This window comes from Corapipo altera, unplaced genomic scaffold (genome assembly GCF_003945725.1).
Source record: "Corapipo altera isolate COAL_440 unplaced genomic scaffold, ASM394572v1 268, whole genome shotgun sequence".
Lineage (NCBI taxonomy): Eukaryota > Metazoa > Chordata > Aves > Passeriformes > Pipridae > Corapipo > Corapipo altera.
The window spans coordinates 4,286,775-4,303,104 of NW_020884901.1; the positions used below are offsets into that span (position 1 = coordinate 4,286,775).

General features: G+C 43.5%; 2 protein-coding genes across 3 annotated transcripts in view; both read left to right on the forward strand.

The window, feature by feature from the left end:
- The first annotated feature begins 461 nt into the window (after positions 1 to 461).
- On the forward strand, positions 462 to 8,924 carry TTF1 (transcription termination factor 1). The gene is made up of 12 exons (XM_027650226.1): positions 462 to 550; positions 882 to 981; positions 1,166 to 2,042; positions 2,868 to 3,118; positions 3,458 to 3,643; positions 5,021 to 5,099; positions 5,380 to 5,510; positions 6,025 to 6,253; positions 6,535 to 6,624; positions 6,832 to 6,897; positions 7,485 to 7,570; positions 7,958 to 8,924. Exons 2-12 carry the CDS (start codon positions 912 to 914, stop codon positions 8,113 to 8,115), a joined length of 2,223 nt encoding a protein of 740 aa, XP_027506027.1. The 5' UTR covers positions 462 to 550; positions 882 to 911; the 3' UTR covers positions 8,116 to 8,924.
- Positions 8,925 to 12,063: 3,139 nt separating this feature from the next.
- The window catches only part of SETX (senataxin), a 28,252-nt gene continuing 23,985 nt past the window's right edge, over positions 12,064 to 16,330 (forward strand). The window contains exons 1-4 of one of the 2 annotated variants that reach the window (XM_027650006.1): positions 12,064 to 12,381; positions 13,301 to 13,483; positions 14,622 to 14,802; positions 16,024 to 16,234. In XM_027650006.1, coding sequence (XP_027505807.1) covers positions 14,623 to 14,802; positions 16,024 to 16,234 — 391 coding nt within the window. In that variant the 5' untranslated portion in view covers positions 12,064 to 12,381; positions 13,301 to 13,483; position 14,622. Of the gene's footprint in view, positions 12,382 to 12,642; positions 12,999 to 13,300; positions 13,484 to 14,621; positions 14,803 to 16,023; positions 16,235 to 16,330 lie in introns of those variants that run through there. The other variant, XM_027650007.1, reaches the window with a different exon arrangement.

A 16,330-nucleotide genomic window follows, 5' to 3' on the forward strand; every position in this document is an offset into this window, starting at 1 on the left:
GTCTCTCCCAGTCCCACTCCAGGTCCCGGAGGGTCTCTCCCAGTCCCGGTCCCGGTTCCACCGATCGCGGGGCGCGCGCGGCGTCGTCCGTCTCCCGGGCAACGGGCGGTGCGCCGCTCTCACTGGTCCGGCCGGGGGCCCTTCCGCCGAGGGGAACGGAAGATCCGGCGGCCGCGGGGCGCGGGGGGGACGGCGGCGCGGGCGGATCCCACGTGTAGGTGGCGGGAACGGGGCCGGGAACGGGGCCGGGGGGGTCTGAGGGTCCATGAGGGGTTTGGGGGGTTCCTGAGGGGCTGCGGGGTCCAGGCACCGCCGACAACGCCTTGGGTGCGTGTCCACGGTAGTCCCAGGACGGCGGAGGGGAGCGGCGGGGCCCTGCCCCCGGCCGGGCCTACGGGCGGGTTTATGGGTAAGTGGCGCTGGGACGAGCTGTGTGTGAGCGGTTCGGTGTTTGCCCACAGGGCCTTCGCCAGCCGGTGATGCCCGGCGCCGGCCAGCGCTGCAGACTGCCCGGGGGCTGCGAAATTCAAGGGTTCGCGAGTGTTGCTCGGTAAGTACTTTTTCTGTGTGCTGGATGTGGAAAACGTGCTGAAAATCCTTCGTGCCTGCTTTGTGTAACTGTATTCTTCAGGAATTGCCGTGTACTGGGACAGAGCCGGCAGGGCTGAGCTCGGCATAGGCCGGTTTGAGCGCGGGCAGAACCCGTCAGAAGCTTCTAATTAGAGAATTGGATTTAGTGCTGGTTAGTCTGATATTTCTCTGTTAATTTTAACTTGTTGCTGCTTCAGTGCTGAAAGCAGAGTTGAACAAAACAGTCTGACGGTGCTTAGTTACTCAAAATCAAACTAATAGTTATTAAGGTGTGTATTTTGCTGTTCCAGGAAGGCACTTTCAGGCTGAGTCCAGCTGTGATGCACATCTGTCCCACAAAGAAGGTGTCAGTTTTTCATAGGCACTCTGCAAAACCAGCTGGTTTGAAAAGTGAGTGTTTTTATTTGATGTTCTTAAGATAAAATGGAGCATTTAATTTTTAAAGTTTCGGGTGAGTTTTGTGCTTTTTGTTGTTGGTTTTTTTTGGGGGGGGGGGGAGAGGTTTGTACTGTTTAACGTGTGTCATGGTAAATAAATTACAACACTCCAATAAAGCTCTTGTCTTTTACCTAAGAAAAAATGAAAGGAATGGCGTGTACAGATGATTTTCAAGGCCAGGATTTCCTCAAGAAGAGGAAGAAGAAGAAGAGGAAACAAAAGGAGTGCAATGACCAACATGGGAATGATGGGAGTGGGGAAGACCCGGAGCTCGGCCGAGCTTCTCCTCTGCTGTTTGAAAACACAGCAGCACAGGGTGGGGAGGGCAGCCAGAAGAAGAAGAAGAAAGCCCAAAACAAGGGTGAGAGGCAGCAGGCTTCCATAGCTGATTATTGTGTGAGAATAGACCAGGAAATTACCAATGGAACTGGAGTGGAGGCTTCCCAGAAGAAGAGAAGGAAGCAGGAATGCAGCGAGAGCATGGACGAGCAGAGCGATGTCAGCTGTGTGTTGGTGAACCAGCACAGCCCTGGGGGCTGCCAGGGCAGCACTCTGGATTATGTGTACATTAAAAAAAACCCCAAGAAGAAGAAGAAAAAAGCAAAGCTGCCTGAAGCAGGCGAGGAGCGTGAGGGGCCTCCCTCCCAAAGACCCAGCGAAAACAGCAGAGAGAAACCCAGGAAGAAGAAGAAAAAAAGGAGAGGCAGCAGTGCCCAGGGTGGGCAGGAGGACACAGATGGAGCTGCTGACCAGGCATTGTTGTCATCTCCAGGGCAAAAGAGGCCAGTGGAGGACAAAGGGTGGCCTTTACCTGCCCAGAAGAGGCAGAGGCACAAGAGTGGTGACTCTGATGCTGCTTCTGCCACAAGTGAGCCCTCAGTGGAGGTACCTGCTGATTTTTCCACACCCAGTAAAGCACCTGATCGAGCTCAGAAAACTCCAGGACGTGCTAAAAAAGCAATTAAAAGCAGTGCTTTTGTCATGGAAGAAAGTTCTTCAGAGTCAGATGAGATGTAAGTTTAGGAGTTATTTTTTGGTTTGTTTAGTTGTTTTTTCTTTTTCCTTCTCTAACCCCCCAAATCTGGGTTTTTTAATGTTATTTGGGTCCACAGATTTTTCTTCATTCTGTTTTGTATGTATTTTAAAGAAAAACTTTTAACTTACACAGCATATTGAGATGTTAGAGACCTACTTTTAAAGCTTCTTTATCTCATGGAAATACAATAACAATTTATAAGAATGCACTACTGTAGCCTTCAGTGTGGGCTCTTTCCTCCTTTCTAAAACCTTTAGATATAGAAATAATTTAAGTTCAAGCAATTCATATTTAGTAAAAAAAAGAGAGGAGAGGAGGAAAGAAGGGAGTTTCTGTGTTAATTTTTGTATTTATAGTGAACATATGCATTTTAACCAAGCAGCTAGTAAGGTCACCTAAAGAATTTAATGTTTTGTGCAGACAAATGTTCTTGTAAGTAGCTCTTGATGCTTTTACAGTGACTAGAACCCACAATAAGTGCACTAGAGTAAGGGACAGATGGAAAAAAATCTGTGTGCCAGTGGTACCAAGAGACACTTATTTCTTCAGTGTGTCCAAGGGTGAGAGCTTTGTGGATTTTCTAAACCTCAGAAAGCTCCTTGACTATTGTAAGTATAGAAATTTGATAATAAATTATATCTGTGTTAAGAGGTTGGAAATATAAGGGGGTGGATGTGTGAACTGTTCCTTTTTCCTTAATGAATGGGCACGTTCATTCTTGTAGTGGTAGAGATGCTAAGAAAAATCTCTGGTTTGGAGTTCTAATGGTGTATTTATGCCTGGTTTTGTTTTTAAATATCAGGACCCCAGAACCCTCAGCATCAAATAACAAGAAGAACCAGAACAGTTCCTTTGCTGAGATGGCAGCCTCTGATGAGGTGAGTCTGGATGATGATGAATACCTGGACTCTTTCACGTCTTCATTTGTGGATTTGGATACTGCCAGAGAAGAATTGAAAGAGTTTATTCCTCATGTGAAGAATATCTCAGACACTTCCATCAGGAAGATGGCTGGAAGAGACCTGGCAAGGTTTAAACAGTTTAAAAAACAAGGTGAGCTCTCTAAAATGCTGTTGCAGTGAGGAAGGACTGTGCTTGTGTTTTGACAGAGGGAAAATAGTTATTTGTATCATGCCTGTTGCATCCATGGAGTGGTTCACTTCATTCCAACTGACATATTTTCTGTTTCTCTGTTTTGTAGCATCTACTTTCTAATTGTTAAATTACAGTCCAAACTGTGTGTGTAAATTACTGGTTTGTCTCTTGCAGTTTTCTTTTTCCCCCTTTGGATTTGTTGATCTCTTTTCAAACCTGAGCTAAAACCTGAAACGTATAAAAGATGATACTCGAGGTTTGACTTGTTTGGGGTTTTTTTACCTTTGTATATTGTAGGCATGGCTGTCAAATTTGGCAGATTTACCCAGAAGGAAAACGATCAAATCCGAAAAAATGTTGAAGAGTTCTTATCCATCAGTGGGATAGACAGTGCTGAGAAACTCCTGTTCACTTCCAGGTATCCAGAAGATAAAGAAACAATCAATCGCCTCAAGGCAAAGCATCAGTTCTGTGAGAAAATTTGTAAGTATTTTAGTTCCCTCTCAAACAGCTGAATGTTCCATTCCACAGCCTGGTGATACCATGACATATTTTTAAAACTAATTTTTATTGAAAAGCACTGATATTGCTGAATTTGGTAAAAAAAGGAGCATGCTGGTGAGATGATGTTGTTGATAATCTTCACAGTATTATGTTCTGTTCTTATCTGGTCTCAGGTAGGAAGAGTTCAGAGATAAAATGTCAAGACCAGTAACACTTGAAGGGTTTCAAACTTTTATATTTGGGCTTTATGGCTTCAGGTGCATTATTTGCTGGGCAGTAATTAAGGTTATTAATGGCAGCTGTGATTGATTTAAGTCCTGGCTGGAATTGTCAACTGTTCCTAGAGCACATAAATAGGTGGCAGGTGCAGGACTGAGTGAGGGCAGAAACTTGAGAAAGGATGACTTTAATCAAACAGTCACTTTTCCAAGACTTGAGGAAAACAATTCTTATGACTATGATTCTGTTTGTAAGAGGAGCATCTCTTTTTTTTTTTTTTTTTCCCTCTTTACTCATTTTATTGGGCTTTTCTTGGCTAGAAAACATTCAGACTTCACCTGGCAAACGTGTTCATTGTGTAACATCTCTGCTGAATCTGCTCAGGCCACTTTCTCAGGGGCTTCATTCTGTGAATTTATACAGGCAAGGCAGAGTAAATGGCAACCTGTAATGGATTGGGATTTAAGGGTCGAAGAGGCTACAGATTTGTTTTTCTGTGATTGTTACACACACACAGATCCCTCTGCACTGTCACATTTGCCCAGTGTTGATTTCTGTTCCAGTCTGGGAGTTTGCTCCTGGTCTGGGAAAACTTGGCAGGAAGTCACATCAGTGTTATGTGACCTGCAGTCACCTCTCCTGGGCAATGTTCACTAAGGTTGTCGTGTGTTCCCAGAGATTGGATCTTCCCTTCAGCAGAGATCTTCACTGGTTTTGCTGGCCTGCTTTTCCCAGCTGAAATACTCTGTGTGCAGAAGGACAGTGTCTCATCAGCCTCCTCACAGGTGGCTGTCTCGTGTCTCTCTCTGAATGGGAGTATTCACCATGTCAGTTAAATTTTAATTACACCTGGATCAAATGCACAGCCAGTCCACAGAGTTTGTAGCTTGTGAGGAGCAGGTTTGTGCCTGAGAGTTCAGAAGTTCAGTGTCTGATACTCACCCACACGTGTGCAGGCACCTACAGAATTATTTACCAGAGTACATTCTCTTGAGGGGAGAGAATCTGTTGTTGGCAGCACAGTCATGAAAATGTGTGGTGTTGGGTTTTGGTTTTGTTTTGGCTTTTTTTTTTTTTTCCTAAAGTGGCCTCACCACTGTGAGAATTGTTTCTTAAAAATGATCCTTTACCTTCTAGCTGAGGGCATACCCCGACCCTGGAGGCTGATATATTACAGAGCAAGGAAGATGTTTGACCCAAATAATTATAAAGGAAGGTAAGGGAATAATTTAAGGGTTTCTGAATGCTCATATCTGTATCTTTTGGTTATTTTTGCATTGCAGATTTATATAAAAGAAGATCATCTTTGCCATTTGTGCCAGTTACTGTGTCTTAATGGACAGGTCATTTTTCTGACTAGTCCTTATTGATTCCTCTCTTCTAAAATGTGACTTGAAGTGGTAGTGATGAGTAACATTGATCACCTGTAGAGGTTACAGCTCTTTTAAAAGATTGAAATGGTTTGAATTTACAGCAGTGCCCATTTCCTCAACCAGGTACACTAAGGAAGAAAAAGAACAATTAAAGAAGTATCAGGCTATGCATGGCAATGACTGGAAGAAGATTTCTGAGCTCATGTCCCGTTCTAACCTCTCAGTTGCTATGAAATTCTCTGAAATCAAGTCAGGTATGTAATTTTAAGAAAAGGCATTAATTTTGTGTAATGCAATTTGAGAAGTTATATTACAACTGTATGTTTTATGTATCCTACACATGAGGAAAAAGTCCCTCAAGTGTGGGGGTTTTTTAAAAATTAATAATTATTTTGCAGTGGTGGTCCTTTCTTCAAACTACTGATTGCATTTTCATATGAAAGGGATAAGAATGGTCTCTGATAGAAAAGGGAAAAGAAGTGGACCAAATGCAACTCTTTATTAAACAGAACTGACATATAAAGAGATGCTTTCACAGGGAGGGCAGAAGGAGTTTGGCAGGCAGGTTTTAAAAACTAGGGATCAGACTGTTCTTTAGTGATTAGGCTGAACTCTCAAGTCTGGTATGGAGAGGAGTTTCTAGGAGGTGTGTTAAGAAGCTGGTCTGTAAATAATAACAATGCAAAGTGAAACACTTGCTCTTTTGCCTTTTTTCCTAATCCTATATGATAAATTATGCCTCAGTCTGGTGGTTTTTTTCAATTTTAGCTATTAATTACGGTCCTTGGACAAAGGAAGAGATCCAGAAGTTAAAGCATGCAGTGAAGGAAGTGATGAGGAAAAAACTGGAAATGGAAGATGGACGTTCTCCTTCCTCACTGGAACAGTCAAACGGGGATCTCTGGGTTGACCGTGACAAACTGTGCCAGCAACTCCCATGGACTGAGATTGAAACCAAAGTGGGAAGTCGCTACTGGAGACAGTGTAAACAGAAATGGTAAGGGTTTGTGCTCACCTGAGATAATCAAATGTGTTCTGGGGAGTATTTCTTCTGTGTTTTGTGCTGTCGTGATCATTTGGTAGGACATGTAATAGATTGTAGACTACAGAAGAGGTGTTGCAAATGTGTCTGAGACAAATAACTCTTTGCTAACTGGGGTAAGTTTTCTTTTTGCTGTGATAGCAAAGCCTGATTTCTGCCTCTCTGTGACAGCAGTAGCATCTTGATGCTTGGAATTTCTTGAAATGATAGAAACCTGTTTCTGTGTGTTTTCAAAGGAATTCAATTTTAGTAAAGAAGATGTCCAAGGGGCAGACGTTACATAGATGGATCAAGGGAGTACAGAACAAGATCACTCTTATTAAAAGGTACAGTTCAGAGGCACTGGGATGTTGGTTCTGAGCTGGTTTATAAAAGCTTGCAGGGAGAGAACAGCCTGCTTGCAGCTTGATATGTGTTTTGCAACCATTCTTACTCTGGACTAAATGTCCTTTGCCTTCTGACTTGGGGGAGCTGGGGGCACTGAATTATGGCTTGAATTCTGCCTGCAAACTGTTCCTGTCTTACATTCACAGGCTGTATGAAATGAAAGTGGAGGATGCCAATGAAGTAAACTGGGAAGAACTCGGTGATGCTATTGGGTAAACCTTTTCCCCCTCTTTGTATGGATAGAAAGGGTGGTTGAAGCAGATGAATCCAAGTTCTTAGACCTCTATAACCACAGCATATGTTCAGTTTGACAACATACAGTTGTATATCCTGGCATATCACTGAGCAGGAAACCATCCCTACAGGATCTGAAACTTGCTTTTAACCACATCAGGAAACTCTTGGCATTCCAAATATTGTGTTGTGTATCTGTGCTTCCAAGTGTTAATCAACAAATGGGAAAAAGGGATGATTACAGGATTGTGTAATACAACATAACAGTTGTCTTCCAAATAAAGGAGTGTTGAATATGAAATTACCAGTCCTGTAAATGCTGAACTTCCCCTTTTTCCACATACTTTGTTTCATTTACTGTGTGTGATGGCACAGTGCAGGTTCCTACCTTCAAGGGGAATTGCTGTCTTGAAAACCTGCTTTAATTACAATGTGAATTCCACCCTTTCTACCTAAAGCTAAGCTATTTTTTGACTGGCATCACTCATGAATGGATAACTCAGTAACAACCAAGCTTTGTGATAGTTCCTTGCACCACTGATTCTTTGACCTCTTCTCTTTGCAGAGATGTCCCTACAACCTATCTTCAAGTACAGTTTTATAGGCTAAAAGTCTCCTTTGTCCCTTCTTGGCAAAAGAAGAGTTTTTCTGGTCAGTATCCCAGCTGTTTGTATATACTCCTTAAGGTTTTTGCTTGAATCTAATAAAGAATGCTTATTCTAGTTGAATTTTTTCCTATGTAGCTTACCCCTAATTGGCTAAAATCTTGGGCTTTATTTTACTGAATTTTTTTTTTTATAACTTTCAATGTCATCTTTGTGCAGTGCACGTGAGCCTCTTTTTAACACCTTGGCTTTAAAAGTTTTATGACTGTGCATTTTAATTTCTCTTTGCATGTTTGTATGTAGTGGTGTTCCTGCAGCCACAGTGATCAGAACAGTACAGACATTTTGTGCATTTAACACAACGTCATTTCTGTCTGTGAGGTCCTGTTCCCTAATAGATCCAATTAAAACTAAGTTTTCTTTTTTCCCCTAGAAATTATGGATTTTCTGTATCAATACAAGCTCCCAGAATTAGAAGAAAAGTTAAGAAAGAAGCAGTGGAAGCACCTTAGCTCAGGTGATTTATCAGCCAGTCAGGAGAAAAAGGCTTTCCGATTCAGTGACATTTTTGACTCTGAAGAGAGTGATTAATGGAGTGTCCTAAAAGCAACTCCTAATTTGCATTTTTAACTGCAAATGGATCTGGTTGAGAGTGGGTGCAGCTCAACAACTGCAGGTACACAGGCTGTGGAGTGATGGCAAAAGTCAAGATGGGCACGTCTGATTTTCGTCTTTCATATTGAAGACTGAGTTCAACAGAGCTTTTGTGCTACTTTTTATTACTTTCATTTAGCTCTGGTTTTAGAAACCTTCATTGCTTTTTAAATGTCTCAAGATACAATTTTTTCACTGCTTTGTTTTCTGTGAAGTTGAAAACTGCTCTTTTCCCTTTATGAATAAACTTGGTTTTCAGAACTTTATTTTTTTTTAATTTAAAATTCATAAAATTAGAAAAAGGCTTTCAATTTGGTTTTAAATCTCTGTAATAACCAATCCTTAAGACATCTGTGTTGATGGAAACAGCACAACTTTTGACTTGGTTTTTTTTGGAGGTATATCTTGTTCTTAAAAGCACCTAATTTTATTTTTGATGTAGACTTACACTTTTCTCAACCCTCCTAGAGAAAAAGGATATTTGTCCATTTCTGCTCGTAATTTTAACGTCATTTCATGCTAAAACCAAACCAATGCATTTGAAATGTTTTTGTTAATATTTGGAATATAGAGACAAAACAAACAGTGTAAATATATATATACATGTGCATACACATACTTTTATTGTGTCAAGGATAATTTCTACATTTTAATAAGAAAATTGAGCAATAAGATGGAGTTTTTACTCATGGCTTTGTATGATATTTTTATCTCTCTGCCCAGAGTGATTATTTGTAAATTGACTGACTGTGAAAAAAACAAACCCCCAAAATCTCTTACTGTGTAAAGTATTTGTATGGCTTGTTTATATTTCCCATGCACTGTTTTAGGAAATAATGCAAGAAGACTCAGGCTCTGCTTTTCGAGGGTCATTTTGATAAATTCTTTAATAATTGTTACTGAAAATCCAGAACTTTCAATGGCTTGAAATAAAGGCCTTGTTGGAGGGTCTGGAATGTGACTTGTAGCAAAGGATTTTAAAGGAGAACTTGCTATATTTAACTGTGTCTGGCTTTAGTCTCTCTCAAGATAGTGGGATTTTTGTGGGACAGGCAGGACACCCCCTGTGATCAGCCACTGGTACAAGGGTAAGTTTTCCAGCCAAGACATCAAGTAGGGCAGAGGGGAAGAAAACACACACACCAGTTCTTCTCTTGTTTTATGGGTTTGAAGGTGAAAAGCTGAAAAACTTGGACTTTTACATCTAAACAGTTTGTGTTTTTCAGGGATTTTTCCTAGAATATGGAGATCTCTGAATTGTCTCCAGGCTGGAGCACAAACAATTGTCTCGTCGTAGAGTTTGTATAGTAGATCTCACAGAAATAAACTTCTACCTCCATAATGAGATTTATTTTGTTCTTTGCTTTAAAGGAAAACTGTTGTGGATGAGTGGAATGCACCTCCCTCAAAACAGAGAAGCAGCAATATGTTTTACTGAGGTAAATTCAGTGGAATTCAAAGTTTAACAGTGGTTTATCAAGATTCAGTAAGTTTGATGGCAAAGTTCACCTTATTAATTACTGCATGGAAGAGACATACAAAGGAAAATGGAGTTAGAATCGAGGTAGAATGATTTACAAAGAGTCTGGAGACACAAAGGGTAAGAAAGACCCTCCTGTTGAGTCATGAGGTTCAGAATGGACCCCTTTGAGGGGATCTCAGAGAGGAGTCTGGGTGCAGCTGGATCCAGGCTTAGTCCCACACATGGTCAGTGGTTTATATGTGTAAAATTTATAATTAATACTGAGTAGCCCCATGGATTAGTAATGTTGCTTTAGTACTAATCCCGTGGGTGTCACTTACTTAACCAAGGGTCTCTCAGAGTAAGGGATCTCTCATCTTTGGGCAATGAAGGACCTCAGAAAAGGAATCTCAAACCTGGAGAGGTTTCCCTGCTCCAGGGAGTCACCCACCCATCCTGCAGTCAAGCTGCAGTTCAGTCTCATTAGGGTGAGATAGCTGTCAGTCAGTAGTATAGACAACACAGCTGTCTTTGTTTTAGCTCTGCTATCTCATTCTCTACTTTTGTTATCTTGTGTGTTTGGGCTTCAAAACCACCTTCCAAAATATTTTTCTGAGGCACTTTCACTCCCTTGGCCGTGTGCCAGGAGCATTCCAGCTCACAGCCTCACTGCAGGGCATGAGGCCTGTTGCTGCATCACAGAAACTCCTAAAAGAAGACTTCCTTGATACTTGTTAAAAGCAGGTTTTCTGCAACATGTAAGTCAGGGCAGGTACTGTAAATTTGAAGCCATCACTGCACTGGCTGCTTTGGGAAAACACCTGAGAAAAGAGCGAGTCTGTCCCTGGGAGTGGAGTAAGGAAACTCCTTACCTGCATCTCCTTGGATAAAGTGGGTGTAATCCATTTGCAAGTCTTTGCAGGAGGAGAGCAGTTGTTGATTGTTTCCCAGGTGCTGAATAATGGCACGAAGAAGCAGCTTTTCCCTTTGCCATCCTCTTACCCAGGCCCATGGGAACACAGGCATAGGAAGGCAGTTGTTTCACATGGATATTTAAATGTTATTGCTAACAGCCAACTCTGCAGAGGTTTAAAAAAAAACCAAACAGACTTCACAGAAGGCTGAGGGAAATAACATTGACAAAGCTTTGTGTATCAGGCTGCATTATAAATAAGAGCATGACAGTTCCTTCAAGTGTAGAAAGCACTTGAAAAAGCACCTAAAAACTTGGGTGTTTCAAGCAGATGTGTCTCTTCAAGCATTTTCCCGACGTTCATGGCCTGAGTGGTGTTACAGCAGAAAACTCAGCTGTGTGGTGTTATCAAAGGCAGAGACAGATGAGTTCCAAGGGTTGTGTTTGCAGCAGAGACACACTTCAAAGCTGAGGAGCGTTATGGTGGCAGCAGCTGCAGATCAAACAGGGACTTGCCTTTATTCACCCCCTGCACCTGTAAGGTCTTAAACAAGGATCACACAATCATCGTGGAATATGCTGAGTTGGGAGGGACCCACAAAGACCATCAAGTCTGAAAGAGAGCTGTTAAATATTGTATACTGAAAAGCTGCTGAATCCTGTATATTCCCAATTAAGCCTGGATTTATTAGTATGGATAACTTTTTCTTTAAAGTTTTAATTTTTAAGGTTTTAATAAACTAACACTTAAATAGAGAATACTTAATAAAGAACTAATGTAGAATTATTTAAAGCCAAAGTTATGTATATTTCTAATGTAATAAGAACCTTGCATTTTTGGTTAACTTGCTGAGAGTTGTCTAACTTTTAGATAATGGATATAGTGTTTGCAACTGGGAAAAAAACCATAACTTTTGCAAGTAAATAGGATGTATCTCTTCAAATGGACAAATAACCAATCAGCGTTTGATGTTCAAGGTTGGGAAGTAATTCATCCAAGACAAAAAAGCTACATCATACAAAGGATTTTTATGGACTAAAAACCAAAGATTTATATAGTGAGGAGGCGTAGAAAAGCGGGATTTAACATGAATGTGTAAAGACCTTAGAAAACACAATGCTTCTGCTTTTGTAATTTCCTTGGAGGCATTTATGGAGGACTATCCCCAATGCTTCTCCAGTGCTGTCAAAAAAAAACAATGCTGCTCAACATTGATCAACTCTGGTGTTGAGTGAGTTTCTTTAAATTCAAACAAGAATCACAGAATATGCTGAGTTGGAAGGGACCCACAAGGATCATCGAGTCCAAGTCCCGCACAGGACCATCCCCAAGGAGTTGATGGAAGGAGGGTGACCCCTGTTTGATGTCTCAGAGCCCCCCAGGCTGTGGGGTGGGACCCGGAGGGTCAGGGGCGCTCCTGGAGCTCAGTGGCTTCATCCCCCAGCCCCAGGAGGAGCCAGGCCTGAGCAGGGACCGGCCCTTTTCCTGCCTGCTGTGGGATGTGCACGGAGAGGCACGAGAGGTACCCGTGAGCGGCTTCCATTGCAGCAGAAACCCCCGCGCCTCCAGGGGCATCACTGCAGGCAGCTGGAGCCGGCCCGTGCATTTGGGGGTGGGATTTTATTATTCCAGTACTTATTTAATTCTACCCTGGAGGGCTCCAGCGCCGCTCGCACCCTCCTTTCCCGCCCCTCAGCGTCCCCTCCCCGGCCCCGCTGGCCCTTTAAGGCCCCTCCCGCGGGACGAGGCGAGCGCCCGCTTCCGACTGCGCCCGGAAACGTGGGGAGCGCGGCGGCCTCAGGGCGGCACCGCCGGGACGGGACCGGGGTGAGATGAGGGGGGGAGAGGAGCGGGAGCGGGACCGCCCGGTGCTGCGGTGCCGCCAGTGTCCGCGCTGCCGCCCGCGCTGCCCCGGTGCGGCCTCGGCCCGGGTCCCTCACGCCGCCTCAGCGCCGCGCCCGGCCCCGCTTGGCGGGAAGGGGTTGGCGGGCCCCGGGGGCAGCTGGTGGGGGGCGCGCGGGGCGCGGCGGGGGTCGGAGGCGGGGTTGGGGTTGGGGTTGGGGTTGGGGTTGGGGTTGGGGTTGCTCCAACCGCGAAAACGAAAGTGCTGTCAGGGGCTCGGGCGGTCGGTGCGCGGGGGCCGGGGCTCCTCGGCCGGTGCAGGGCGTCGGTAGCGGCGTTACCGGGAGAAGGTGCTGCTCGCAGCCCGGGTTCGTGCGTGTCTGTTAAAGCAGTTTACTTGATTAACGTGCACAGATAAATATTTACAGCTTCTCTCGGCAAAGCGGGGTGTTGTCTTACCCGCGCTGGAAGGACAGAAGGGGTTCATTTGCAGATCGTTCTTACCGCTTCGTGGAACGCATTCCGTAGAACCCGTGTTGTTCTAAATGCCAGAGCAGTTCTGATTTGTGGTGATTTACTGCCTGCAAGGAGGCTGGAGCAAGGTGGGGGTCGGCCTGTTCTCCCCCACAGTGGGAGGCAGGGGAGGGCACAGCCTCCATCTGTGCCGGAGGGTGTTCTTGTTGGATATCAGGAAGAATTTATTCACAGAAAGTGTTTCTGAGCGTTGGAAGGGGCTGCCCATGGAGGCGGTGGAGTCACCATCCTTGGAGGTGTTCAAGAACCAGCTGGAGGTGGTACTGGGTGCTCTAGTCTGATTGATAAGGTAGTGATTGCCGAAGATCTCAGAGGTCTTTCCTGGTTGATTCTGTGATTCAGTGGTTTGATTTCTGTTTTGCTGCTGTAGATCCTTGAAGTACCACTGAGACTTCCAGAGGATGGATTGCTGAGGACACTGCTCTGCCGTGCTGCACTCAGGGCATGGATGGCTGAAGGGCTCAGCCACCTTTCCTGCCTGCAGGGCAGTGCTTTTTTCCTTCCCACCATGTGACTGGCACACCTGCACAGCAGAAAGCTTCCCTTTCCAAAGGTAAGGGCCAGGGAGGTAATTGTTGGGATTTTCCCAGGGTATATGTATGTTTGAGGACTATGGTTTGGCTTTATCCAGCTTTCTTTGTTATGCTTAATAAGAGAGGCAGTTACCATCTTCCTTTTTATACACTTAGTTCACGTGTTCGTGTTTTTTCAACCTTCCAGTATCTGAAGGGGCCTACAATGAAGCTGGAGAGGGACTCTCCATCAGGAACTGTAGTTATAGGACAAGGGGGAATGGGTCACACTGACAGAGGGCAGGGTTAGATTAGATATGAGGAAGAAATTCTTCCCTCTCAGGGTGGTGAGGCCCTGGCACAGGTTGCCCAGAGGAGCCCTGGCTGCCAATCCCTGGGAAGTGTCCAAGGCCAGGTTGGACAGGGCTTGGAGCAACCTGGGCTAGTGGAAGGTGTCCCTGCCCATGGCAGAAGGTGAAATGAGGTGGTCTTTTAAGGTCCCTTCCAACCCAAACCATTCTGTGATTCCAGTGTTCTGCTGAATTATTCAGACCAGCAGGGTCTGAGATGACTCTGCTGCTGCTTAGTGAAGAACTTCTGTTTTTAGAGGAAGCAATCTGTGGTGAGAATTCTGTCACACTTTGTAACTCTAACAGTAATGAAGACAGCAAAGTTCTACCTAAATATCCTCTGCTTGTGACAACAGGGATTTGTTGACCTATAAATTTTAGCAGGAGATTAAGGAAGAAAGCTAATTAAATTCTGTACTGCTAGACCTAGATTCCACAGTCACCTGTAAAATAATATAAAGACCTTTAGCATTGTAGTTCTGGAAACTGTGTTATTTGTGGGTGAGGAGATTTTTTTTGTATGTACAATGAATTTTCACTCATTATCTCATGGTTTGCAAATTTGATTTCTCTTTGGTGCTTTACACTTACTGTTTGCTGTTCCCCAGGCATTTCTCTGTGATGTTCCTTTAATACTTTAATCTGTTTAACTGCCTGCACCTGTATATATATATATGGAAGAACACACCTGCATCTACTCTGCTAATCAGCCACAGAAATCCTGAAGCTCATCACACCTTGAAAACTAGGTGCTGTTGTGGCTACAAGGAAACATTTTGCCACTTCCAGTCCTTGGACTTTGTTAATTCCTCGTTTTTCCTGCCCCCAGAATGAGCACATGCCGATGGTGCACCCCGAGTGGTCCTGACACCACCGAGTTCCTGAAGCACTATGCCACTGAACAGCTGTCCCAGGAAGAGTTTGAGGGATCCAATGATGATCTCTCTTACTGCCTGGAGTGTGTGGTCGAATACCACAAGGCAAGGGAAGAATGTCCAAGGTTGCATAAGGTAATTAAGGGATTAATTAAGAGGCTTCTGTGTTCCAGCCTCAGTGTAGGGGGAGTTTTACACCGGGGTTGTGTTTTATTGGTTTTTGGGAATAGGGTGTGTTGATTTTTAACTGTGCCCTGTAAACAGCTGATTGTTAAGTGAAGACCCTCTTGTTTTGCATGTATTCAAATCAGCAAGAGCTAAAGCAGTAGTGGGAAATTGCTGACTAGACAGTATAGCTTGGACTTTATTCATGCTGTGGTGCTTTGTCATGTGAAACAAAGAACATCTGCCAGACTAAGGTGTCTGCAATGTTTATTTTCCTTTCCTTTTTTTGTTTGCTTTCACTTCTCACTTGTAGTTTTCTACTATGTTTGAGTTTCAGAGGCGAGACCTTGCAAGTCTGTGAGACCGTGCAGTTAAAAACAATCAGAAAAGTTTGAAACCTCTTAATTTTTTATCAGAAGTATTTTGTAATTCTCCCTCACTAGTATCCAGTTTTATAGTTTTGGAAAGCTTGTTTTTCCCTTTTTTGTCTGTGTATGTGAAGTGCATATTTGTAGCTAACTTAACTGATCATAATACAGGTGTCCAAAACATTGTTCTTTAGATTAGTCAGCAGGATTTCTCTGGAGTGCAGTCCCATCTGACTGGAAATAAGTGGAGTGTCTGAACTACAGAAAGTTCCTTTCTGTGTCCATTAACTGCAGGGAATAAACTTGGTTTCTAATTGAGGTTTGGAGCAGTTACTTAAGATGAGTAATGTTAAGTGAGCAAATCTCTACAAATATCCAGCAAGTCAGTTGGTCTGTTTGCATTATTTATGTTCTTTTCCTTCTATTAATTGCAAAATCCATGAGAAGGCAATGTGATAAAATTGCTTTTCCCATCTTCCTAAATATGATATTTTTCTGTCCCATGTCCTTACGTATATTCTGTATATTGTGTATGCATATTGGCCAGTGGCCTGAAATAATCACTGAAATACGAATATTTAGCAGAATTATAAAATTGCTTCTGGTTTGAAGGCTACTCTTTTAAAAATGTTGACCTGAAGTGAGAGTTTTGTGGTTTGCACAATTGAATTCCGTGCCAAAGCTTTAGTGTTTTGCGCCGCGCTTAGAAAGAAACTTTTTAAAATGAAATCTTAAATTTTGGAGGTTCATGTGTTAATAAATGTCCTGAATGACTTCCTTCACAAATGCACTTTGATTATAGTTGTTTTTCCCCGCTGAACAGGACCTGTGGGACTTGGAAACCGCCCGTCTTGTTGCCCACATGGAGAAATCCATGCAGGAAGAAACGGGGGAGGACGATGAGTTGTTTCTAGTGGATGAGAATGGAGAGACTCGGCTCTCTGGTTATGTGGGCCCTGATTTTGAGAATAACCTGCGAGTGCCCCTTCTAGAAATACTGAAATATCCATATCTGCTGCTGCACGAGAGAGTCAGTAAGTATCTGATCATACACCCTTGGAGGGAGGGAATGGTATTGTTTCTAATGAAGAGGGTGCAAATAACAAATAGTAGTTAAGCCAGAATATCAG